This window comes from Cetorhinus maximus, chromosome 9 (genome assembly GCF_964194155.1).
Source record: "Cetorhinus maximus chromosome 9, sCetMax3.hap1.1, whole genome shotgun sequence".
Taxonomy (NCBI): domain Eukaryota; kingdom Metazoa; phylum Chordata; class Chondrichthyes; order Lamniformes; family Cetorhinidae; genus Cetorhinus; species Cetorhinus maximus.
The window spans coordinates 63,800,989-63,828,880 of NC_135887.1; the positions used below are offsets into that span (position 1 = coordinate 63,800,989).

At 43.1% G+C, this 27,892-nt stretch overlaps 1 protein-coding gene across 1 annotated transcript in view; it reads left to right on the forward strand.

The window, feature by feature from the left end:
- The first annotated feature begins 3,643 nt into the window (after positions 1–3,643).
- The window catches only part of LOC144684694 (AP-2 complex subunit alpha-2-like), a 103,821-nt gene continuing 79,572 nt past the window's right edge, over positions 3,644–27,892 (forward strand). The window contains exons 1-6 of the mRNA XM_078548817.1: positions 3,644–5,408; positions 7,884–7,952; positions 15,186–15,328; positions 18,134–18,327; positions 22,777–22,906; positions 22,997–23,098. Coding sequence (XP_078404943.1) covers positions 5,342–5,408; positions 7,884–7,952; positions 15,186–15,328; positions 18,134–18,327; positions 22,777–22,906; positions 22,997–23,098 — 705 coding nt within the window. The 5' untranslated portion in view covers positions 3,644–5,341. The remainder of the gene's footprint in view (positions 5,409–7,883; positions 7,953–15,185; positions 15,329–18,133; positions 18,328–22,776; positions 22,907–22,996; positions 23,099–27,892) is intronic.

The window sequence follows — 27,892 nt, forward strand, 5'->3', positions numbered from 1 at the left end:
CCTATGTTAACCCTTTATATGCCAGAACCTCTACTGCACCTCCGCCAAGTCTTTATTCAATTTATTTACAAGTCATCCCAGTTTACTCTATCATTACTACAACCCCATCTTCCTCCCTCTCAGGTCTCTGAGTTCATAGGTTCAGGTGGTTTGGAGGCCTTATAATCCTTCCATATCATGTTCTCTCTGCTGTCGGAGGAGCAGTAGGTTCTATCACTGCAGCTAAACTTTGTTGAATCTGAAGTTATACTGGCATCCGGGTGTCTTTTCGCCCTCTTTTTCTGTTCTTTGGCATTGAATCGCTCTTTATCGACCCCTAAATTATAGTGATAGAAGGCGGTTGGTTTATCCCACTCTTTATGGGGCGGACAAACGCTGGACTCATCTCTATAGTGTTTTTATCTCTTCTTTTGTGTGACTTGCCATGACCTGCACTGGGATGGAAGATGGCTCTTTCTGTTGTGAGGGTGTGGCTTGGTAGTAAGCTAATCTTCGTGTTTGGCTGTATGGAGTTCTGTCACCAATGGATGGCTGCTATTGGGTTCCAATATCGTTTGTGGCACTGCCATGCTGGCTGGGATTGCAGCATCTGCTCTGTGGTCTCAGGGTTTATCTCTCCAACTGGCATTGGAGCTGGAGATTGAGGCTCTTCCCATTGCTGGATCCTCTATTAACTGTCAGCTTCTCGAGGTATCAAGTGTTGGCTGGTCTGACCAATGAGGGGCTTCTGGCACCTGTAACAAAAGTGAACAAACCTGCTCTGCAAAGAGAGAAGACAATTCAGAGCTGAAGTCCCAGTCGAGAGAATCTTTCTTGTTGGAGCCCTTAGGAACTTGCAGATCTGTATCATTTATGATGGTGGTTGTCTTGACATCTTCTGCCATTTTGAGGAGATTCAGGGCGATACGGCATCTCTGCTCAAGAGAAAGTGACTGGTTACAGATGGGATTCCTCCAGGCCCATAAAGTCTGTTGTTTGTAACTAGATGTCTCTCAGCCATGGATCTTTGTCCGATAGGACCTGAACACTGGCTCCTGTGTCCAATTTAAAGTTTGTGAGATGGCCATTAACCAAGATGTCCACGTTCCAAAACGAAAATCCAGGACATTTGACCTCACCTAAGAAGCATGGCTCTGTGTCCTCTCGTGTGCTGTGTCGACTCATTAATCATCTGTGCATTTGATGTTTTGGCTTTGCACAGCTTTTTGAAGTGTCCTATTCAGTGTCATGAAAAGCTGAATATAACCATGAATTACTTACTTTTTAAGGAATTTTTAAAGAACTTTTTAAGGAAGATTTGCGTGTTTTTAAAGAAATACAAGCAAGAAAATTGAGCAAAAGATGGCTGATATGTAATGTGACCACTGTCTGGAAAATTCCAATGTGGATTATACGGAAAGACCTGTCCTGAGAGAACATGGAATGTCGTACCTGAAAAGATGTCATGGCCCGCTTCAAGCAGAGTCACTTGAAAAGGAAATAGGAAAGATGCAAAAGGCTGAACTTTAATCTCCTGTGGTTGCGGAGACAAAAGACTGATTTGCATGTCTCAGCAGTCACCCAAAAATCCATCTCCTGTTGATTTATATCTCAGAATGTGTAAAATGGTTGGAGATAAAAGAAAGCAGATTCTGGATGCAAGACATGGTTTACACAGGACTGCTCAGGGAAAAATTGGTCAAAAGGCTAGCTGTAGAGCAGTGCAGTGTGTCCTGGTGTGCTATGAGAGTGACAGCACAAGAATACCAACTAGCCACCCCTGCAGTTGCAGGTGAAGTCTCTCTCTCTCTCTCTCTGTTGCTGGAGGCAAGGCTTAGCAAAAGCCACAATCAATAAGTAAATAGGACAGCTTCTTCAGCTACCCTGCAGAACCAAGTGTATCCAAACCAACTATGCAACTGCCAAAGTCAGCTCTACAGGAATCACCCAACTTAGCCACAACATACCACCATCTACATCTCAGGGACAAGCCAAAGACTGATCTGTATATTTCATTAAAGTTTTATTTGGCTCTTAGCTTCTCATTTCTGATCTGTGTGTATGTGTGTTATGTTTTTATTTTTTTTCTCAGGGCTTTAGTAACTAATAAACTTACTCTTTATTTGACTCAAAAAAGCCTGGTTAAATTTCCTCCTTCTAAAAACTAAATACATTTTGACGGGGAAAAGGGATCCATGGGGAGGAGCAATCCCTTTTAAATTAACCTTGTTGCAACCAACCGAGAACGTTGAATAAAGAAGGGGAGTCAGCTCATTCCTCCTCACCTGGGAGTATAACAAAATTGGGGTCCTGTTCGGGAAGATAACAAATTGGGGGACCTCACCCGGGGACTGGTTGTAACATCGGTTACATTGAAAACATTGGGCTGAAATTGCCGGACATTGATCTCGCCTGTGGGAGCTCTTTGCTTCACAGTGCTGGCATGGTCACTTTACTCATTGGTTAGGGTATTGCTTCCCTTGGTCTGAAGTGTCCCTGTTTCACTAAGTAGATAGTGGGGTTTACTTTGTACCATGGTTTGCTTTCTCCCCTAAATATGGATCTGTGTTGCAAACAGATTTCAGATTGCCTGACAACCTGCGTGCCTTTCTCAATGGTTAGGTCTTCCTTCACTTGAAGCATGTCTGAGAGTGCGTCATTCATTACTCTTACAAATATTCAGTGCACCGTGATCACAGCCTTCGGCCATTCCGTACAGCTCATTAATAAAGGAGTTGACAGGTTCTCCTGTCTGCTAGACACGTTTATTAAATTTAGCCCTTTCAAGGGTTTGTTACTTCTGAGGTTAATATAGACATTGAATGATTTTAAAACTTCATCAAATTTTGCAGATGATTTGCTAATTCCTTGTCTAGCTATTATATTATTGACTATCGGGCCTACCATACCTGAAGCAATCATGCATCTAAGCCAGGGTCCCTAATTTGGCGATTGATCTGAGTCTTGGATAAGTCCAAACTGATCTGGAAGAGCGGATTTCTGATCCATGGTTAAAAATTTTAAATTGCAGGTTCAGCTTTAAGAGGTTTCCAAAAATCTAAGATGGTGCCGCAATGCGCTTCTTCACAAAGGGTTTTCCCCACACTTGCTGGTTTTGCTGTAACCACCTTCGTGATCTTAGCATTTAAATTTTTTCAACAATGGCTGCCTGGATCGACTGGTTAGAGTCTTCCCCATTTAGGACAATGTTCTCAGATCTTTGAAGCGTCAAATCCTGGCTTTTGCTAGGTTTTTAATTTGCCTATTCAGACTCGATTAATTTTTAATTAATGTTTTTTTCTCGCTTTGGAGCAAGTTCGGCCGCCACGAGTTCAGGCGCCGACTTGGGAATCGGGTTTCTCAGACTGCAATTTAAACAGCAATTTCTGGCCACTGCAGTATTTAACATATTTCTGGACTTGTGTTGTCCAGGAATTTTAAATTTTTACCTCACCCCTGCTGGGTCTGCTGACTCTGTATTGAAGCTGGACTTCCATTGGATTCAATGGAGTCTCCTGCTGCAGTGAGTAATTTAATTTATACCTTCAGCTTCCAAGCCTTTTTTGGAGCTTTTCTCTGGTGATTTCCTTCTGCGCCTTCACTTCTTGAGCTTTTCTTCAGGTCAGGATGCTTCTTTGATTTTATTCTTCAGTTTTTTAGGGTTTTAATTTTCATCTGCAGTCTCTGCGAGGTTTTGAGTTGTCCATTCGTTGCCACCATGTTGTAAAGTGTGGGGCATAGTTCAGTAGGTCTTATTGGGGTATTCTTAGTCTTAGATAATTCAACAGTATTTATTAATTACTAGAGACTATATACGGGCAGGGCAAGCTGTTGATGGTTGGGGGTGGGGCTGGGCAGTGCCAGTTGGGGGCAGGGCCAGGTAGTGATGATGGGGTGAAGCCAGGTGGTGACGGTTGGGAGCGAGGCAGGGCGGTGACGGTTGGGAGCAAGGCTGGGTGGTGATGGTTGGGAGCGTGGCGGGGCGGTGATGGTTTGGGGCGGGGCTGGGGATGGCGGTTACATACTGGGCTGGCTGCTCACAGTGTGGTAGCGGCTGGGCGGTGACAGTTGGGCAGATGGCCAAACGGTGGTGTTCGGGATTGGATGGTGATGGCTGGGGTTTGGCCGGGGGGTGATGGTTAGGGCCGGGATGCTGGTTGAGGCTTGGGTGTGGAGACTTACGGTGACAGTTGGGAGTGGGCCAGAGGTCTCAGTTTGTGGTGGTCCCGGGCGGTGACAGTTCAGGGTGGGGCCAGGTATTGGGGGTGGGGCTGGACGGTAATGGTTGCAGTGAGCTAGGGTGTGTCAGTTGGGGCGGATCCAGGAGGTGACGGTTGGGTTGTGAGCCGCGGAGTGATGGTTGGGGTCCTGTCCGGGGTTGGCCATTAGGAGGTTGGGCTGGGAGACTGACATTGGGGGCAAGGCTGTTGTGGTGATTGTTGTGGGTGGGGCCCGGTGGTGACAAGGGAGGGAGTCCAGGGGTTTGGGGGCAGGCCTGCTGTTTTGGGGGGCGGGACTGTGTGTTGTGGTGGTGCTGGCATTTGGGAGGCAGGGGTGGGGAGTTGGGGGCGTGTCAGGTATTTGGCAGGGCTGGGGGTGTTGACAATTGATTCCACAGCTAGGGGTTTTGGAGATAGGACCCAGAGTTTGGTGGTGTGGCCAGTCTTTTGATAGCAGGCCAGGATTTTTGGGTGGTGCTGGGGGTTTGGGAGCAGGACTGGGGTATTTGGTGGGGTGGGGCATGCAGTTTGTGAGCGGTGCTGGGCATGTTGACGAATGAGAGAGCATCCAGGGTCTTAGGGGTCCGTGCAATCGGTATAGGGGGCAATGCCAGGGTTTATGGCTTTGGGGTTTGTGGGCGCGGCTGTGGTTTTGGGGCGGGGCTCTGGTAGGCTTGGAGCAGAGCCTGGTGTTTGGGGGCGGAGCTACGGCTGTTGACGATTGAGTGCGAAGCGGGGACGTTCTGAGCGTTGCTAAGGGCATGGCCCAGGGATGGTTTACAGTTGGGGGGGTGGTGCCAGGGGGTTGAGGGCGGGGCCGTTGGTTTGGGGTGGGGCCAGGAAATGTTGCCTGTTGGAAGCGGGGCCTGGTGTTACGACGGTCGTGCCATGGCTGGCGGTCGGGGCAGGAGGCGGTTGACATTTGGAAACGGGGCCGGAAGATGGTTTGCGGTTGGGGTTGGGCGGGGCCGTGTGGTTGTTGATGGTTGGGGGCGGGGCCAGGTGGTGGTTGACAGCTGGGGTTGAGCAGGGAGGTGGCTGACGGTTGGGGGCGGGGCTAGGTGGTGGTTGACAGCTGGGGTTGGGCAAGGCGGTGGCTGACAGTTGGGGGCGGGGCCGGTGCTCGCGCGCTGGCGGGGGAGATGCCGGTTGTGGCGAAGGGAGATGGGATGCGGGGTTTAGCTGTCTTTATATCGGATATTAGAAATTGTGAGTATCAGGGCTGAGGAATAACTGATAGAATCCCCCCTCCACCATCGGGGTAAACAACCCTCCCCCCGGGGTAAAGACCTCAACCCCTGACACTGGGGCCAACATCCCCCCCCTCCCGCCCTAGGGTAAGCAGCCCCCTTGGGGGCTAACACTGCCCCCCTCCACCGCTCGGGGGTTAACACCGCCCCCCCGCGTGTTAACACTGCCCCCCGGGGGTTAACTCCTCTCTGGGTGGAGCGGATGTTTTCAGGGGATTCTTTTCAATGGACATCGGTGGGAAAGCTCTGCGCTGGCCAGAGCCATTTCCAGCATGATGGAAGGTGAATGGGGGCCCATCATCTCAGCCCCAGGACATCAGTGTAATCAGGGAGGAATAAATCAATGAGAGAGGAAACGTTAACACCTTTGAAGCTGGATTAATCCCCAGGCCTGATGAAATGTATCCCAGGCTGTTAAGGGAAGTGGAGACCGAGGCCATCATTTTCCAATCGCCTCTTTCTATGGGCATGGTGCCAGAGGACTGGAGAACAGCTGGCATTGTACCATTGTCTAAAGAGGGAGAAAGGGAGAGACCGAGTAATTACAGACCAGTCAGTCTAACCTCGGTAATGGGAATATTACTGGAAAATATTCTGAGAGACAGGATAAGTCTTCATTTTGAAAGTCATGGTTTAATCAAAGGCAGTCAACATGGATTTGTTAAGGGAAGTTCATGTCTGACGAGCATTGAATTTTTTGAGGTGATAACAAGGAGCGTTGATGAGGGTAATGCATTTGATGTAGTGTATTTGGCTTTTAGCAAGGGTTTTGATACGGCTTCACATGACAGACTGGTCACGACAGTAAAACCCCATTGGATCCAGCGAAGTGACAAATAGGATCCACAGTTAGCTCAGTGGCAGGAAGCAAAGGATAATGGTCGTTGGGTTTTTCTGTGACCATAAGGCTGTTTCCAGTGTGGTTCTGCAGTACTAGGCCCATTGCTTTTTGCACTATCTATCAGTGATTTGGACTTGAATCTCGGGCTATGATTTAGATATTTGAAGATGATTCAGAAATTGGGTGTATGGTTGATAATGAAAAAGAAAGCTGTCAACTGCAGGAAAATATCAATGGACTAGTCAGGTGTATGGAACATACGAACAAGGAGCAGGAGTAGGCCATTCAGCACCCTGAGCCTGCTCCACCACCTAATAAGATCATGGCTAATGGAGTTCAATATGGAGAAAATGTAAGCTAATGCTTTGGGCGAAGGCGAACAAGGTATAAGAACACCCAAGGAATGGTTTGATATTTGAGAAGCGTAGAGGAAAGAGGGAGCTTAGAGAGCATGTCCACAGATCCCTGAAGTTGTTTGGTTAGGAAGGTGTAGGGGATGCCTGTCTTTAATTGCTGAAATATAGAATATAAGAGCTGGAAGTTTATCCTGGAGTAGTTTGTACAGTTCTGGTCACTGCACTACACGAAAGATGTGATTGCACTAGAGCAGATTTATGAGGATGTTACCAGGACTGGAGTATTTAATTCTGAGGAAAGATTGGATAGGCTGGGGTTGTTTTCTTTGGATCAGAAGCTGAAGAGAGATTTAAGGGAAGTGTATAAAACTGAAAAGGGTTAAAATAATGTGGTTAGGAAGGCCCTATTCCCCTGGATTGAGGTTACCCCAACCAGGGTAAGAGGTAGAGGGATTTGAGGGGAAATTGTTTCACCCAGAGGGTGATGCGTATCTGGAACTTGCTGCCTGACAGGGTGGTAGGCTCGTTATATTTAAAGTTCTTGGATATGCCATAACCTACAAGGCTATAGACCAAGAGGTGGAAATTGAGATTAAACTGGATAGCTCCTTGTTGGCTTATGTGGAAATGATGGGCTGAATGGCCTCCTTCCATACTGTCAATTTCTATGATCAGGATTAGTTTCTCCCTGCCTCCCCTCACCACTCCCCACTTCCTCCACCAACAACCCCTACCCCGGCCCCATCTATGGAGTCCAGAACCATTGTGGCCATTTCTAGTGTCCATTCTGAGAGTAACAACACACAGTCACATTCTGACCTACACATGTCATGTTGGAGCCAAAGAGGTTCAAAGTTTCTCCCTATAACTCACTTTAAATCAGCCAATTGATCTTTAGCAGGGCAATGGCAGATTCTTCACTCCCGTTGGTGCCTGTGATTTGCCTCCTTCATGAGCCCCTGATGGGGAAAATCTGGCAGATCTTCCAAAAGGCACGTTTGGTTTTCCAGGAGCTGGAAGTTCATTCCATTATTATGCAGTGGGAGCAGCTGGGTGGACAAGATAATTGAAGGTTTATGATTAGCTCATTTTCTACCCATAGGCAATTTGTCCCATCCCTTCACCTGGAGATCTGTCACGTGTACAGTACAGTACATAAAACCAAGTAAAATAATTTTTGTTTTTGAGTTTTAGTTCCTCAAACAATAAATATTTATCCTTGTATTCCCACAAACAGGCAAAAGCAAAGAAGCAGAAATAAAGCGAATCAACAAAGAATTGGCAAACATTCGTTCTAAGTTTAAAGGTAAGGATTGAGCCCATAGGGTAGAGGAGCCTTGTGATTATGGGTGCTGGATCAGCAACTTAAAGGCCAAAAGTTCAAACTCAGCCCCAGGAAAGATGCAGATTACCTTGGAAATTATCATTATTTTGGATTAGCTGGAAAGGAAACCCAGTCACCTCTAGTCAGGCTGACCCACAAGTGGTTTCAGTGCCTTGCCATGTGATTGCCTCTCAATACACTTTGCAGTGGTTTTACAAGTTGTAATTGCAAAAGAATTGCTACTCATTTCTTAAAATCATGAGCATCCAGTGCCAGACAATAAATGCAGCCTTGCCAGCAGCAAATACTGCTGCTTAGGCGACACCTTCCAAATCCGTGACCGCTGCCATCTAGGACAACGGCAGCAGACACATGGGAACACCACCGCCTGGAAGTTCCCCTCCAAGCCACTCGCCACCCTGACTTGGAAATATATCGCCGTTCCTTCACTGTCGCTGGGTCAAAATTCTGGAACTCTCTCCCAACAGCACTGTGGGTGTACCCACACCACATGGACTGCAGCGATTCAGGAAGGCAGCTCACCACCATCTTCTTGAGGGCAACTAGGGCTGGGCAATAAATACTGGCCCAGCCAACAATGCCCACACCCCATGAATGAATAAAAAAAAAATTGTCCTGAAACACATGAAGTAAAAGGACCCCACCATACTGAAATCCACTGTTTACATGTACAGCAGGCAGTAGTAATTGGGATATCTTGGGAATGGGCCATTAGGTTCAGCAACTCCATCCTTTTTGATCAACCCTATACACACAGCCTTCCTCCATATCCCTTAATTCTTCTCTTTAGAAAAACTCTAATTGTATCTCTAAGTTATTTATACTGTTGCCTGCAAACCTACTGCACAAATCATTTTGGTGGTAAAGGCTACCCCTCTGACTTCCCTTCTTGTTTTTGAGATAAATAGTGAAACACTATGAACAATTTGTCTGCTTCAGGTATCAGTTTCCTTCACGATGAAAACTTTGTTCTGCAGATGATTGTTCCAACCGAGATGGGAGGAGTGCACTGTCTGTCTCTAGTTCCAACACTCCACTGGTCACAACATATATTTAAATGATTTCTCCAGCTAGCTATACGGCCAAATATGTGCTTTCCCTATTCATCTCAGAATGACTACTCAATGCCTAGGTTTATTCAATAAACAACAAAATTAATAGTTTATTATAAAACCAGACTTGTCAAGTAGAAAGGCGCACACTCTCATACAAACCACCACCCCCCCACCCAGCAACCAAAAAGTAATAAAATGAAATAGAGGAATTCTGCCAAAAGATTAAAAGTCAATGGTTCAAGGGAGAATGATAGATGGTGGAGTCCTTGAAATGGCGTCCAGATTAGATGGTTGCTTTCTCAACACTGGTCTGCGAAACAATCGATGACTCTTGCACTACTTTTCGGGCAGACTCGAGGAAAACTTGAAGACACTCAATTTCCGAACAAAGTGACTTCGGAGCAAATGCCATTCACCCTCTGCTTTGGACTGAGTCTAGAGCTTCAGGAGCTGGTGTGTCTTTATCCAAGCAGTTGATTTCTGTTTTTTCTCCTCCAGAGCAAAAACCAGCTTTTAAACACAGTTTTCAAAGCAGTTTTTTCCCAAAGCATAAACCACCATGTGACCCTTTAGTAAACGGTCCATCAGGGTCAAGGGGTTTCCAGTTTCTTTAAAACTGCTTAATTGCCTTTTCTTGTAAATACTGTCTTTTCCAGGAACATCAACAACCAGAGCCCTTGCATTAACCCTTTAAAGGACAGTGTCTTTTATAAAATACAAATTCTTCCAGAATGTTTTAAGTCCTTGAAAATGAACCATTTCCTGTGATTAAAGTGTTTATGACATAATGTAATGTTGACTTGAATCACAATTTGTAAATTGTCTAGTTGGGAAGTTGAAACAGTACTAGAGAAATTAATGGACGCAAATGGAAAGCCCTCCAAACATGGAAGAGGGAGGCACAATTGATGAACATGATGCCTCTTGCACTTGCTGCTGCCAATTTAGTGTGGCGGCCTGAGAATATGGTGCAGCAAAGAGTTAGTGAGTGGATCCAGAGGAACAGTGTATACAGACAGAGTTAGTGAGGGGATGCAGAGGGACAGTGTACATGGGACAGCATTAGTGATGGGATCCAGAGGGACCGTGTGTATGAGACAGGGAATTAGTGAGGAGATCCAGAGGGACAGTGTACATGAGACAGAATTAGTGAGGGGACCCACATGATACAGGGATTTAGTGAGGGGATTCAGAGGGACAATGTACACGAGGCAGGAAGTTAGTGAAGGGATCCAGAGGGACAGTGTACACAAGACGGAGTTAGTGACGGGACAGAGGGACAGTGTACACCAGACATAGATAGGAAGGGGATCCAGCGGGGCAGTGTACATGAGATAGGGAGTTAGTGAGGGGATCCAGAGGGGCAGTGTACATGAGATAGGGAGTTAATGAGGGAATCCAGAGGGACAGTATACACAAGGCAGGGAGTTGGGGGATCCAGAGGGACAGTGTCCAAGATATAGGGAGTTAGTGAGGAGATCCAGAAGGACAAAGTACACGGGGCAGAGTTAGAGAGGGGATCTAGGGGGAAAATGTACAAGATATAGGGAGTTAGTGAGGGAATCCAGAGGGATAGTGTGCATGAGACAGAGTTAGTGAGGGAATCCAGAGAGACAGTGTACACGAGAAAGAATTAGTGAGGGGATCCAGAGGGACAGTGTGCATGAGACGGTTAGTGAGGGGATCCTTATCACAGGCCCTTATGACAGATGTCAGGTAGAAAATACAATTGAGAATCAAGAGAAATACAGAAGGTTCAGAGGTGAGGTGAAAAAGCATGTTAGAGAAGTGAAGAGGGATTATGAGAAAAGACTGGCAGCCAACATCGAGGGGAATCCCAAAGTCTTTTATAGGCACATAAAGAGTAAAAGAATGGTAAAAGGAGGAGTAGGGCTGATTAGGGACCTAAAGGAATTTATACATGGACGAAGGGGCCATGGCTGAGGTATTGAACAAACACTTTGCGTCTTTACCAAGGTGGTAAATGCTGCCCAGGCCTTGGTGACAGATGAGGAAACTCTGTCACTAGAAGGGTTCAAAATTGAAAAGGAGGAAGTGTTGAATGGACCGTCGGCACTTAAAATTGACAAGGGGCACTGGGACTGGACGAAATGAATCCAAGGATATTGAAGGAAATGAGAGTTGAAATTTCAGGGCACTGCCAATAATCTTTCAGTCTTCCCGAGACACAGGGGAGGTGACAGATGACTGGAGAGGTGCAAACGTTACTCCCTTGTTCAAAAAAGATTGTAAGGATAAGCCCAGAAATTTCAGACCAGTCATTTTAACTTCAGTGGTGGAAAGATTCTAGAAACAATTATTCGGGATATAATTAGTAGTACATGGAAAAATATGGGTTGATAAGGAAGAGCCAGCATGGATTTCTAAAGGAGAACTCATGTTTAACTAACTTTCTGTAGTATTTTGAATAAGTAACAGAAAAGGTCGATGAGGGTAATGATGTTGATGTAATGTACATGAACTTTCAAAAGGCATTTGATACAGTGCCACACAACAGACTTGTGAGAAAAATTATTGCTCATGGAATAAAAGGGACAGTAGCAACGTGGATACAAAATTAGCTGAAAAATAGGAAACAGAGTCATGGTCAATGGATATTTTTCAGACTGGAAGAAGGTTTGTAGTGGAGTTGCCCAGGGGTTGGTATTGGGACCCTTACTTTTTCTGATATATATTAATGATCTAGATCTTGGTGTGCAGGGGACAATCTCAAAGTTTCCGGATGACACGAAGCTTGGGAGTGTTGTAAACTGCAAGGACAGTGTAGAACTTCAAAAGGACGTAGACAAGTTGGTGGAGTGGGCAGATAGGTGGCAGGTGAAGTTCAAAGCAGAAAAGTGTGAGGTGATGCATTTTGGTAGGAAGAACACAGACAGAAAATATAAAATAAGGGGTGAAATTTTGAAGGGGGTGCAGAAGCAGAGGGACCTGGATGTATATGTGCATATACATGTGCAGGATAGGTGCAGAGAGCAGTTAATAAAGCATATGATATCCTGTGCTTTATTAATAGGGTCATAGAGTACCATAACAGGGAGGTTATGCTGAATTTATATAAGACACTCGTTAAACCTGAGCTGGAGTATTGTGTACAGTTCCGAGTGCCACATCATAGGAAGGGTGTGAACACATTGGAGAGAGTGCAGAAGAGGCTTACAAGAGTGGTTCCAGGGATGAGAAATTCAGTTACAAAGATAGATTGGAGAGGTTGGGAATGTTCTCCTTGGAGAGAAGAAGGCTAAGAGGAGATTTGATAGAGATGTTCACAATCATGAGGGGGCTGGACAGGGTAGATAAGGAGAAGCTGTTCCTGCTCTTAAAAGGATCAAGAACAAGAGAGCACAGATTTAAAGTGATTTGCAAAAGAAGCAAAGGATGAAGTGAGAAAAAACGTTTTCACACAAGTAGTTCGGGTCTGGAATGCACTGCCTGGAAATGTGGTAGAGGCAGGTTCAATCGAGGCATTCGAGAGGGCACTAGATGATTTGAATAGAAACAATGTGCAGGGGAAAAGGCAGGGCAATGGCACTAGGTCATAATACTCATTTGGAGAGCTGGTGCAGACACGATGGGCTGAATGGCTTCCCTCAGTGCCGTTAAAATTCTGTGACTCTGGATACAGCGGGACAGTATACACGGGACAGAGTTAGTGAGGGGATCCGGAGGGACAGTGTACATGATACAGGGAGTTAGTGAAGGGAGCCAGAGGGACAGTATATACCAGGCAAAGTTAGTGAGGGGATCCAGAAGGATAGTGCACAAGAGACTGAGTTAGTGAGGGGATCCAGAGGGACAGTGTACACGATACAGAGGGTTAGTGAGGGGATCCAGAGGGACAGTCAATAGACAGAGTTGGAGAGGGTATCTAGAGGGACAGTGTGAACGAGACAGAGTTATTGAGGGGCTCCAGAGGGAGAGGTGCACGAGACAGGGGTTTTAAAAATTTATTGCTTCACAGCATGTGGGTGTCACTGGCTAGGCCAGCACTTTTATTGCCTGTCCCTGATTGCCCTTGAGGCAGTGGTGATGAATTGCTGTAAGAGTTTTAGATTCAAGACCACAGATACGTAAATAGGCAGCCGCCTATTGATAAGTAATTTTAAGATGATTTATTAAATGATTAAGAAGCAGTAGTTTAGATATACATTAAGTAATTAATCAGAGAAAGGTATACGACCTGTTACAGTGAGAGCGGTTTACTGATCTAGGAGGGCAGGCAAATGGCTGGCGCTTTGTTTGTTGATCTCATCTTCGTCGTCCTCCTCGTCCATTCTGAAGAAGGCAGCTACTGATGAGTATTGCACTCTCACCACGACACCCGCAGTATCTCACGTGGACCTCTCGAGCATCTCCACAGCACCTCAGCCCCAGCACCTCGGCCCTCTATCACCAGCATGACACCGACTTATATACCCTTATTTGGGGGCTGGTAGCTTACCCAGTGTCAATTATCTATCTAACTATTCTGACCAATAGACAAAGGACAGGTACTCTATGTGTCAGGGTGGTTACCACCCCCACCTTTGTGCATCACCCTGCTTGAGGTCAGCTTTTTACATCTCGCTGAGGGTCATATCCTGGCCTTTTCTAAACACTAGGGAGATAAGCGGGTGCACAGGACATCATCTAACAACTCAGGAATGTCAACATGGCAGCTTGAACTAAGCCTGTTTAGAGGTCAAAGTGTTTAGAAATCCTCTTTCCAGAAAGAAAATCAATGCTGCTTAGCTAATCTCATAAAATGCAGAAAATACCCGTCTATTAAAGATCCCAATTTCTGACACCACCGCCTTGAACTGGTGCAGACCCTGTGGTGTAGTGCTGTTAGGAAGGGAGTTCCAGGATTTTGCTCCTGCGACTTTGAAGGAACGGCGATATCCTTCCAAGATAGGATGCTGTGTGACTTGGAGGGGAACTTGCAGTTAGTGAGGGGATCGAGGTGGGTGGGGTGCGAGAGACATTGGGAGCTGTTGGCAGGAGATAACCACTTTGCTAAGATATTGCACCTGTGGAATTTCTGAATGTGGCTGTGTACATGCCACCATTTTGCTTGACTATCCTGCCCTGATATGTGGAGGAGGAGATAGCTGGTAGAAAGTAAAGTTCAGTGTGCCTTTGCTGTGGACCATCTGGTCTAAAGGCATTATTGTAATTCGGCTTCTTAACCTTTTTTTTAAATTGCACTGTTGCAGTAATCCTGCACAGGCCATACTTGGGAATATGACAAGTGCTGGCCTTGCCAGCTGTGCCATGTCCCTTGAACAAATAAATAAAAAATGTCACTGTGATTAACCATGTTGTATTTAATTCCACTGGGTGAAGGTGGAATCTTTTTAGCATTAAGTCATGCAGTAATAAAACTCATGCACCCTACCCGTACTACCCTCCAGATCTCTTTACACCAGGAAAAACAGCATGCCAAATGGTTCAGACTAAAAATGACAGTTGGTGTAGTGAGTGCACTGAAGTAGAATTATTTTCCCAAGTACAGTTTGAAGTAAAATGAGGTTCAAGTGTTTAGTGCTTAGTGCTAACACTGGTTAAAGTTACACTTCCTCACAAGAATTCAAGAAAACCTAGGATTGTGGTCATCCAAAATCACATTCACATACTCCCTCCTTAAGATCAGATCAAGAGGAAGTATTGCCTCACGCATGTCTGTCTCTCATAGGTTTCATATGCTGCATAGTGCTGGAAGGGAATACATTTAAAAATGAAAAAAAAACGGAAAATGCTGGAAAAACTTGACTAGTCTGGCAGTATCAGTGGAGGGAGAAACGGAGTTAATGTTTCAAATCCGATATGACTCTTTGGAACTGAAGAGAGGTAGGGGGCTCTCGCTTCCTAACCAATCCTTGACCTTCTATTTTGCTCCAGCTGTCCCTCCCCTCATTTTTCAACAGCATAAAACCCATAACATTTCTATCTCTCTTCAGTTCTGAAGAATAGTCATACGGAGTCGAAACGTTAACTGTGGTTCCCTCTCTGCAGATGCTGCCAGACCTGCTGAGTTTTTCCAGCATTTTCTGTTTTCCTTTCAGATTTCCAGCATCTGCAGTATTTTGCTTTTACTTTAAAAATGAGATGTTTGTGAAATGTTCCTTCCTTTGATTTGCAGGTGACAAGGCTTTGGATGGCTACAGCAAGAAAAAGTATATTTGCAAACTTCTTTTCATCTTCCTCCTTGGTCATGATATTGATTTTGGTCACATGGAGGCAGTGAACCTACTTAGTTCCAATAAATATACAGAGAAACAAATTGTAAGTAGGACAGCGGTTACTGCCTTATTGAATTTAACAGACAGAAGACTTGTTTTGCTTCTTGAATGTAGTTGGCCATAGTAACACCAGCAGGAACACTGTCCTTTGACAGCATGGAAATGGATAGTGTTTTCAGGGAATCTTTACTTTGACAAGCCCAAGGAGGCATTTTGTGTGGATATGCTGGCCATGCTTCTTGTTAAATCTATTGGTTGTAAATGAGGAGTTGCGTAATTTAAGCTCCCATTTGTCCTATTTTCAGTCAGATTTCCAGTATCCTGTGAATCCACATTGAATTTTTTCTCCTTTTTCTGCCTATTCATTTTTCTGCAGTGCTGTGGCTAGGGATCATATCTGGCTCCTGCTTGTGGACTTTCCTTTTAATCAGTGCAGCCAGCAAGTACATTTGTGCGGCTGTTTGGCTCTGTTGGTTAGACTGTGGCGCTCATGATGCCAAAGTCTCAGGTTTGATCCTCTCAATAGCCAGCAAGTGCATTTGTGGTTACCACATAGAGCAGGAGCTGTTCACAGCAAGTCCCAATCACTATGCAGAAAAGGTCAAGATGGGTAAGGCTGAAGGCGATCACCATTGGCTTCTTGGCGACTTTCTCATGCAGGGTTGGATAAAGAATAATCATCCTGTTAAGAATAGGTGTTGGCCATTTAGCTTAACTTTGGGCTTTGTGCACAAATAGCTTTTGCAAAGAGCTTTCAGGCTGAGGTCAGCAAGAATTATAGAATAGTTATAATGAGGGACTTTAATGATCCAAGCTGAGCTAGGCATGGTGTTAAAGGGTGGAGAGAGGCAAGAATTTCTAGAGTGTGTTCAGGAAAATTTTCTATATCGGTATGTTTTCATTCCAAGGAAGGAGGCATCATTGGATCAGGTTCTGGGGAAGATGCTGTGTCAATTGGGGAACACTTAGGGGACAGTCATCATTGTATCATAAGGTTTAGTTTCGTTGTAGAAAAGGACATGGAACAATTCAGAGTAAAAAAAACTTCAACGGCATGAGAAAGGATCTGTCCTAGGTAAATTGAAATCAAAGGTTGGCAACAAAACTGTCGTGGAACAATGGGCTGCCTTTAAAGAGGAAATGGTTCAGATCCAGTCAACGTACATCCCCATGAGGAGGGAAATGTAGGGCAAACAAATCCAAAGGTCCCTGGACAATGAGAGGGGTAGAGAGTAAATAAAAGATGCATATGACACATGTCAGGTGGATAGTACAAGTGAGAACCAGACTGAACATAGGAAGTTCAGAGGGAAATTGATAAAACAATGAGAGAAGCAAAAGAGAGTATCAGAAGAGACTGGCAGCTAATGTAACAGGGAATCTAGAAGCATATAAATAGTAAAAAGGGTGGTAAAAGGAGGAGTGGGGCTGGTTAGGTGCTTTAAAGGAAATTTGTGTGTGGAGGCATGGGACACGGCTGAGGTTTTAAATGAGTACTTTATATCTATCTTTACCAAAGACCATGACGCTGCTCAAGTCATAGTGAAAGAGGAGGTAGTTGAGACCCTAATAAAAACAGAAAGTGCTGGAAAAACTCAGTAGGTCTGACAGCATCTGTAGAGAGCGAAACAGAGTTAACGTTTCAAGTCTGTATGACTCTTCCCTGGAACTTCTCTTTGGAACAGTTCCGAAGAAGAGTCACACTGGACTCGAAACGTTAACTCTATTTCACTCTCCACAGATGCTGGGTTTTTCCAACTGTGATTAAGTAAACTTCTATAGCATATTAGTGTGGGCTAATGGGGAGGTGTGGGCTGTCTTTGTGGATGCCCTTCTGTTTGAGCTAGAGAAGACAATGGCTTGATGTTTGTTGGTACATCTGTGCTCATCTGTTTGACTCCCCCTCCCCGTGCCTGACTCTCTATGCTGCTCTCAGCCCCTCGCCCTGTCTAGGACTCGAATCTCATTCTGCCATTCTCTCACACCCAATAAATCACATACCTGTATTCCCACTGCCAACAACCTTTTTACTTCCATGTCCCCAATGCCTCAGCCTTGCCATCATGTTTTGATACTGTCCCATTGCTATCTCACACACAATCCTCTTTAATTGTCCCGAAACATGTGATCATTCCTGCTTTCACTCTATGCCCCAGGACTTTCTCCAATGATGCCAGATCCCAAAAGCTTTCTCCTTCCCTGGTATCCTATTCCAATGTTTCAAATACTGCAACTCTGGATTCACACATCATGGAATCCCATCCCAGCTCTTTGAGATTTCCCTATTGCTTTAAAGGTGCAGGATCACCATCCCAACATAGCTCAACTTCCCACTGCTCCCTTGTTTTATATTCAGAGCCTGGAGAAAAAGAGAGATAAAATTAACTACACAGTTAAATGAGTTTTTAATAAAAGTCAAGGAGACTGTGAACATTATCATCAACATTCCCCTTAAGCAGTCACCAACACTCCTACAGGATTTCTACTAATAATGGCAAAGCTCTGATAATTGCACGTAAGTAAGCAGGACATCTTCTTTCTCACCGTGAGCAATGTGGCATGAAATCTGCCAATAAAAATCAATCTTTGTAAGCCAGTAAAACAATCATCAGATTAAAAAGATCTGTCATTAAATCTGAGTAATGGGCTGTCTACTGTTACTGCCTAAGAGAGTATATTCCATTATATATCTATGGGGACTGCAGGTAGCCTGTGCAGAAGACTCCTCAGCTCAGAGCTGGTGTGTTTGATAGATGCCTGAATGTGGTGATGAGTCAAGTTCTGGATGCTGTATTGCAGGTTCTGTAATTAATGTCTCCCCTCTCCCTGTCTCTTTAAATAATTGCAGGGTTACCTTTTCATCTCAATCTTGGTGAATTCAAACAGTAAGTTGATGCGTTTAATAAACAATGCTCTCAAGAATGACCTGGCCAGCCGCAACCCTACGTTCATGGGGCTGGCCCTGCACTGCATTGCAAATGTTGGAAGCCGGGAGATGGCAGAGTCCTTTGCTGGTGAGATTCCAAAAATACTTGTCGCTGGGTAAGTGTTACTGTGACAGTAAATTTCATTTTTAAAGGACAGGTTTGATACTTTGTCTGTAACACTCTGCAACAGTGCTATCGGCATATTTATCCCAGTGCCTGTACCAGGAGCCATGAAGTCCTTATCATTGACCTCATTTTCCGTGGTCATATCATGTTGAACAAAATAAAAAGTAGTGATAAAGAGGCAGCCAGATACCTGGAATATTCCGTCCTGCATTGCTTCAGTGATCTGCTCCAAATAGCATTTGTAGTTTTAGCTAAAGTTTGGTTTTGGTTAATTCTTGCCCATTTTCTTCTCTTCACCCTCTCCTCAGTCTTTGGTGTGTGCTTAGACTATCATTCCACTGTCACTGGTGACTCCTTCCACTTGTATTTACATGTGTGAGGCCAGACATTTCAGTATATACAACTACAGTGGAGAGAGGCTGCAGGAGGCCACTCTGCTCATTCTCTCTCTCTCATTGGGAGTCACAGTGAGCAGGAGTAGGGATGCTTCTTCTCCATTATAGTGCAGGGGCATTGAGACTAACTAGCCCCCACACTTCCCTCAGATCAGTTGATGCAGAACAGACTGAGCCTGTGACCTGCTGGTCTGTATAGCTGAGTTAAATGCTGAATTTAGTAACTGAACCATCAAGTCAGCTATTAGAAAGTGATGACATTTCTCTGTATAGGATGATGGCTTCATGTGATGCCTCTTGTATTTTCTCTGGATTGTTTCCGATTTAACCTTAAATTTAAAATTAATAATAGCACTTGCAGCTGGTGAGATATCAGCTTTTAGATAAAACTTAAATCTTTCACAACAGAGTTAAAACAGAGTGCACTTTTTTTGTGACACCATTGAATGCCTTCTGTATATTTGTAGTTGTAAAATGTATATGTGTGTGTGGACACATGCATATATATCTATTAAATTTACCATGTACTGCTACCTCTCCATTCAAAAGGCCTAAGTCAATCATGCCTGATCTCTTCAATGTTAATTATGACCACATCTGTACGTCATGTTTCTGCTGGGGTTTTCCCATCATTATGATGGTGTGTGACACTGTGGTTCTTCACTGCTGTACCCACCAGGTGATTGCAGAGAATAATTAGTTTGATTTCCTTCTTATCCCATTTTGGACTGTTTTTAACCTCCTCAGGTAAGTTAATATTCAATTCCTTTTTATGTCAAAGATATTGTTCTGGTGATTCCTATTTACCAGGCAATTAACTGACAGAATTACGCTGCAAGATTTCACATTTTTAAACAAAAATCAATTTTATTATATATTAAAAATATTAACTTTACACTATAGGTTACAACTGCGTATGTTCTGAATTCAGTTTCACTTTGTTACAGCTCCTCTCTTCGCCCCCCCAAAAAGAGTTCCCTTAAACATTTTTGACAATCTTGAAGATTAATTCACTTCTTTAGGGACCAACCCACAAATTATGCCACAGCCCTCTGGAATTAAATTTAATTCTCTTTAGTATTCCAGCTATTATTCCAAGGTAACATTCTATGGGGGTCCTTCCATTAGATTTTGGCTATGTGACCCTCCACTTTTTCTTTTACAGGCTTCAAGACTGTGGATTCCTCAGCTCCTTGTTTGGGTTGTTGGCAGATATCCAACTGCCTTCCCACAGCCTTCCAAACTAACTCTGCTGACTGATTTCTGCCATAAGGCTTTGTGAGGATCACTGTAGATTTCTTCCATTAGCTGCAAACTAGAACAAATTGTCCAGCTGCTTTTCCCTCACAAAATCCAAACTAAGATAGAGCCCCATGCGCATTCCACACAGTGAACGACAAAGTTAGTATTTTCTTGACTGGGAGTGCAGGCCTAACTGATGATCACTTCCTGTTGGCTCCCTCAATCCGTTGAGATGCAGTCAACACCAAAGCAAAGCTGCAATTGCCTCTGTCTGTTCCAAACCAAACCGCTTACTTTTTTCAGCAAGCGTGCACATATAAATTAAACAGAAGAACTTTCTAATGAAGGCTCCACCCTGAATCACTATCTCCAAGGCAACTTGGCATGCTTTGGAACAAAAACAAAAATACCTGGAAAAACTCAGCAGGTCTGACAGCATCTGCAGAGAGGAATACAGTTAACATTTCGAGTCCATATGACTCTTCAACAAAGCTAAGGAAAAATAGAAAAGAGGTGAAATATATTCCACCTCTTTTCCATTTTTCCTTAATTCTGTTGAAGAGTCATACGGACTCGAAACGTTAACTGTATTCCTCTCTGCAGATGCTGTCAGACCTGCTGAGTTTTTCCAGGTATTTTTGTTTTTGTTTTGGATTTCCAGTATCCGCAGTTTTTTGCTTTTATCTTGGCATGCTTTGGGATGGTTCAAACAGAAATGCAAATAAATTATTTTACCTTCAATACAACTCTTTGATTCTGTCACTGATATGAATAATGTATATCTATAATGGAGTTTTATGACCCTCTTTCCCAGAATTGCTAGCTTTTAGATTATTTATGGAGATAACATTTGACACCCTGGCTCAACCAAGAGGAGCAGAAATGGGTCACCCATTGTTCAATTTTTTTTCATTATCAACACTGACCTTATAAATGCAGATTAATTAAACCTAGGTTTGTTTCATTTGCCTTTACATTAGGGTTGTTTATCAGTTTCTTAACCAAGCTTTTTGCAGTCATCTATAGTTAAAACTTTAATTCTTAAAAATAAAAGTTATATTCTAAAACATACGAATTATGAATTGGATTTTCATGACAGAAGTCTCACTGTGACACTCTTGTACTCCGTTCACTTTGTGCCCGTCGATATTTAGTAACTTAATTTCAGGTCGGTGATACCATTTTATTTGTTTGCTTTTAAATTCTTGATTATTCCCCCCTCCCCTTCTATTCCCATCTGCATGCATGACCCCTATGACACCACAACACCCCCAACCCCCCCGTATCTTTCTGCTCCATGATGAATGGTATGTCGATCAAGCAGACTCTTTGTCCTGGATCATGTTGAACTTCTTGAGTGTTGTTAGAGCTACACTTGTCCAGGCAATTGGAGAGTATTCCATCACACTCATGATTTGTGCCTTGTAGATGGTGGACAGCCTTTGGGGAGTTGGGAACTGAATTAGTCATTGCAGAATTCCCAGCCTCAGATCTGTTCTTGTGGCCACTGTATTTATATGACTGCTTCAGTTAGGTTTTTGGTCAGCAGTAACCCTCAGGATGTTGATGGTGGGGAATTCAGCAAAGCGAATACTCACTCTTCAAACTGATCTGTGGGAAACACTTCTTGAACTAGCACAGACTGAATGAACTCAAAAAATATCACATTGGCCCACCAGGATGTTAGGGCCACTTGATCCTTTCAACTTCAACTTAATGAACTTTGAAAATATTATTTCACTATCACCAATATGTTGGGACTGTTTTCTTGTTTCAATTCATTTTGTTACTTCAAACATTAGAATACGCAGGCAATAACTGCAGAATCAGATCTTTAATGAGACATCGCACTACACAAGCCATTATGTGTACAGGGTCTTTCATGAACTTGCCATTGAAATGAGAACTTGGATAGATAACACTTCGCAATCCCAGCATAAGTACAACATACAGTGATTCAATTACAGCTCCTGCTATTTCTACATTCCATGCATGCTCCACTAAATAATAGTTCGTATTGATGCATAAAAGTGACATCAGAATAACAACATGAAGACATGATGCACTTATGTCCCCTCTATCTCTCCTAATCATTTTGTTACCATAGTCATGTGGTCCACAATTTTATTACTTGTAAGCACAGCAAATAGATCAACATGTCCCAAACTAAAGACATGGATGAATGACTTTCACACATTCCATCAGTAACTTTAGGTCCACTTGCATAGTACTGCTTAGCAGAAAGCTGCTTTAACTCATTGTGCCTTGATCCCACAAACGGTCCAGCACAATGGTGGTGTGAGCTGTCATTTCCACATCATTATTTTGGGCCTTATCATTAATGTGCAAGAGAAAGGAAGAGCTAGTTAGTAACTTGGACAATCCCAGTTAAACTTCTGACACTATTGGAGCTTGATTGTTACATCAAGTTTGGCTGTGCTCACTGTTTCCTGTGTGGCACATTTCTGGTCTTGACCATATTATCAGATGGATATGGCAGGGATACAGTGTGCTATTTTATAGGGAGGCAAGGCAGCAGCATTTAGAGAACACATTCAAAGTAATTGAGCAATCACTGCTAATTTGTAATATACACAGCAGGTTCCAACAGCCTCTGGATGAGCAAACCATTTTGCTGCTTTGGGTGTGACTCTTTGCAAGTTTTGCTGAAGAGGTAATCTTTCAGATGTTGGTGTGCATTTTGAAGATTTTCAGTTCCAGTGTTACTTTTTGTCAGCCTAAGAAAGGAGTGGTTGGGTTGTGTTGTTTCCTCTGTTATAGGTTGTATATTCACGTTTCAGGGATACTATGGACAGTGCGAAGCAGAGTGCTGCTCTATGTCTGTTGCGGTTGTACAGGACATCTCCTGATCTGGTACCCATGGAAGAATGGACGTCACGAGTGGTTCATCTTTTGAATGACCAGCACTTGGTAACACCATTCAAGATTTCCTTCCAATAACGTATAATCACTGAAGGATCATTATAGTTTTTTTGATTGCCCTATGTCTCCTCCATCCAGGGCGTTGTAACTGCTGCTACAAGTCTGATCACCATACTTGCGCAGAAGAACCCTGAAGAGTTTAAAACTTGTGTTTCCATGGCGATTTCAAGGCTGAGTCGGGTAATACGTTCTTTTGCTTTGTTCATGTGTAGCACTTCACTGTCAGCTAACATGAATGAGAAATGTAAAATGAAAAAGAGCGCAACTGCACACACCCTGGAGGGTCAAGTATAGTTTATTGTGGGAACATGAATCCTATAGGGCAGGATGTAGTTTAGTGTGGGAATTGATCTCGCAGCAGTTACATTTTGCAGAAGAGAGTTCCAAGCTTCTTGTCACCCTTTTCATGAAGAAACATTTCCTAATTTCAACACTAAAAGGCCTGACTCTGAATTATTTTGACTATGTGCCCAGTCCTAGTCTCCCCAATGAGCAGAAATGGTTTCTACCAATCTATCCCTTTGATCAAACTGCTCCATAACCTTCTAAATTCCAAGGAATACAACCCTAGTTTATTTATTTGTTCCTTGTAGTTTTTTGCCCTTTGACTACAGTTCTAGTAAAGCTATCCTGCACTCCCTCTAAGGCCAATGCATCCTTTCTAAGTGCTTGGTGCTCAGATCTGCTCACAACACCCTAGGTGTGGTCTAACCAGGGCTTTGTGTAGCTGAAGCACATCTTCTACCAACTTCTAGTTGGAGCAGCATTCCACGAGCCCTTTTGATTTAGTTTTGTACCCGCTCATGTCATTTTAATGAGCCGTGTACCTGGACCTCAAATTCTTTGAACCTCCACTTATTCTAATTTTTCACCAATTAAAAAGTATCCTGTTCTATCCTTTCTAGGTCCAAAATGGATAACCTTACATTTATTTACATTGAAATCCATTTGTCACATTTTTTACCCATTCATTTAATCTATCAGTAATACTATTTAATTTTGTGCTTCCATCTACACAACTCATAATACTGCCTATCTTTGTGTCAAGTTTATATATATATAGCCTTTTATCATATTATCTAAGTCGTTAAAGAATACAATGAATAGATGAACCCCCAACACAGATAATTGCAAGACATTGCAAGATGTCTCTCTGATAGCCCAGGTAAATAACATCACTGGCAGTCCCCTGTCCACTACTTTATCACTACCTTTGGAAAATGAAACCAGATACACTAGGCATGACCTATCTATTTTTTATTCAGCCGTGGCATGTAAGTGCACTGGTAAGGCCGGCATTGATTCCTATGAAACTCTAGTCCTAAGTGACAGGGAGCATTGTGGTTTGGGAACATCAGCTCTGGAGGATGTGATAAAATTTAGTGCTGGAACGAGAAGTCTATAGGGTGCTGTGAAGTTTTAAGAGGGAATGTGAATCCTGTAGTGTGGATTGTACTTTGATGTGGGGATGTGAATATTGTAGTCTGGAGTATAGTTTATTGTAGTGTAGAGTGTAGTTTAGTGCGGGAATATGAATATTGTATTGTGGAGATAAAAGCAAAAAACTGCGGATGCTGGAAATCCAAAAAAAAAAACCTGGAAAAACTCAGCAGGTCTGACAGCACCTGCGGAGAGGAACACAGTTAACGTTTCGAGTCTGTATAACTCTTCAACAGAACTAAGGAAAAATAGAAAAGAGGTGAAATATAAGCTGGTTTAAGGGAAGGGTGGGACAGGTAGAGCTGAATAGAGGGCCAGTGATAGGTGGAGATAACCAAGAGATGTCATAGACAAAAGCACAAAGAGGTGTTGAAGCTGGTGTTATTATCTAAGAAATGTGATAATAAAGGTACAGATAGCCCTAGTGGGGGTGAGGTGGGGGGAAGGGATCGAAATAGGCTAAAAGGCAGAGATAAAATAATGGATGGAAATACATTTAAAAATAATGGAAATAGGTGGGAAAAGAAAAATCCATATATATTGGAAAAAAGGGGGATTGGAAAGGGGGTGGGGATGGAGGAGAGAGTTCATGATCTAAAATTGTTGAACTCAATATTCAGTCCGAAAGGCTGTAAAGTGCCTAGTCGGAAGATGAAGTGCTGTTCCTCCAGTATTGTATTGTGGAGTATAGTTTAGTGTGGGAATGTGAATATTGTAGTATGGAGTATAGTTTAGTGTGGGACTATGAATGCGAAAGTGTGGAGTATAGTTTAGAGTGGGAATGTGAATCCTGTAGTGTGGAGTATAGCTTAGTGTGGGAATGTGAATGCTATAGTGTGGAGTATAGTTTAGTGTGGGAATGTGAATATTGTTGTGTTGAGTATAGTTTAGTGTTGGAATGTGAATATCGCAGTGTGGACTGTAGCTTAGTGTGAGAATGTGATTACTGTAGTGCGGAGTATAGTTTACTATGGGAATGCGAATCCTGTAGCGTGGGAATGTGAATATTGTAGTGTGGAGTATGGTTTAGTGTAGGAATATGATTGTTGGAGTGTGGGAATGTGAATATTGTCATGTGGAGTCTAGTTTAGTTTTGGAATGTGAATATTGTAGCGTGGAGTATAGTTTAGTGTGGGAATGTGAATATTGTATTGTGTAGCATAGTTTAGTGGGGAAATGTGAATCCTATACTGTAGAGTATACTTTAGGGTGGGAATGTGAGTATTTTAGTGTGGGGTATAGTTTAGTTTGGGAATGTGAATATTGTAGTGTGGAGTATAGTTTAGTGTGCGAATGTGAATATTTTAGTGTGGAGTACAGTTTAGTTTTGGAATGTGAATATTGTAGTGTTGGGTATAGTTTAGTGTGAGTATGCATTTTGTCATGTGGAGTACAGTTTAGTGTGGGAATGTGAATATTTTAGTGTGGAGTATAGCTTAGTGTGGGAATGTGACTATTTTACTGTGGAGTCTAGATTAGTGTGGGAATGTGAATGTTGTAGTGTGTAGTATAGTTTAGTGCTGGAATGTGAATCCTATAGTGTGGAGTATAGTTTAGTGTGGGAATGTGAATATTTTAGTGTGGAGTATAGTTTAGTGTGGGGATGTGAATGTTGTAGTGTGTAGTATAGTTTAGCGCTGGACTGTGAATCCTATAATGTGGAGTATAGTTTAGTGTGGGAATGTGAATATTTTAGTGTGGAGTATAGTTTAGTGTGGGAATGTGAATGTTGTAGTGTGTAGTATAGTTTAGTGCTGGAATGTGAATCTTATAGTGTGGAGTATAGTTTAATGTGGGAATGTGAATATTGTCGTGTTGAGTATAGTTTAGTGTGGGAATGTGAATATAGTTGTGTGTTGTATAGTTTCGTGTGAGAATGTGAATCCTACAGTGTGGAGTATGGATAAGTGTGGAAATGTGAATATTTTAGTGTGGGGTATAGTTTAGTGTGGGAATGTGAATCCTGTAGTGTGGCGTATAGTTTAATGTTAGAATGTGAATATTGCCTTGTGGACTGTAGTTTAGTGTGAGAATGTGATTATTCTAGTGCGGAGTAAAGTTTAGTGCAGGAATGTGAATCCTGTATTGCGGAGTATAGTTTAGTGTGGGAATGTGAATATTGTCGTGTGGAGAATAGTTTAGTTTGGGAATGTGAATATTGTAGTGTGGAGTATAGTTTAGTATGGGAATGTGAATCCCGTGTGTGGGAATGTGAATATTTTAGTGTGGAGTATAGTTTAGCGTCTCAATGTGAATATTGCCGTGTGGACTGTAGCTTAGTGTGAGAATGTGATTACTGTCGTGCGGAGTATAGTTTGCTGAGGGAATGTGAATCCTGTAGTGTGGGAATGTAAACACTGTAGTGTGGAGTATAGTTTAGTGTAGGAATATGAATATTGTAGTGTGGAGTATAGTTTAGTGTAGGAATATGAATATTGTAGTGTGGGAATGTGAATATTGTCGTATGGAGACTAGTTTAGTTTTGGAATGTGAATATTGTAGAGTGGAGTATAGTTTAGTGTGAGAATGGTGAATATTGTAGTGTGGAGTACAGCTTAGTGCGGGAATGTGATCATTGTTGTGTAGAGATGTTGAGAAGATGTTTCCACTAGTGGGGGAATCTCGAACTAAGGGCCGTCGTTACAGAATAAGGGAGCACTCATTTAAACCTGACATGTGAAGGAATTTCTTCGCTGAGGTAGTGAATGTCTGGAATTCTCTACCTCAGAGAGTTGTGGAGGCTAGATCACTGAAAGTATTTAAGGAGGAGATAGATAGATTTTTGAAATATCAGTGAGTTGAGGGCTATGTGGTGCTGGCATAAAAGAGGAGTTGAGGCCTGGGACAGATCAGCCATGATCTTATTGAATGGTGGGGCAGGCTTGAGCGGCCGAATGGCCTAAATCTGCTCCTCTTTCTTATGCTCATATGGAGTATATTTTCATGTGGGATTGCGATTATTGTAGTGTGGAGTATAGTTTAGTGTGGGATTGTGAATATTGTAGTGTGGAGTATAGGTTAGTGTAGGAATGTGAATATTGTCATGTGGAGCACGAATTCTGAAATTATCAATTCATCCTCAGTCTCAAAAACATTTTGGAGACGAGAGTTCTCAATTTGCAGTCGTCTTTTTGTGATGGGGTACTTCCTGACATCACCCTAAAATGGCTTTACTCTAATTTTAAGGTTATGTCTCCTGACTCTGCACTTTGCCACTGGAGAAAATAATTTCTCTCTATCTACCCATTAACTCTTTTGATGATCTTTAGTACTTCAATTCGCTCACCTTGTTTATGTTCTCTACTCTCATGATATTTGGCATTCTTATCTGACTCCCTGTATGACACGTTGATGTTTGAATAAGGGTTTTCATACACTCGTGACGACCTTCCATTACAGTAGCTACTCTGAAAACAAGGATTAGAAATTATATGGTGCTGAGTGACATCTTGAAGCACTGTGCACTTAACAGTGCAGTGATTGTGATGTAGGCAAGCTAGGCCTGTGGATACTAGAATGGTTAGAATACTTGAT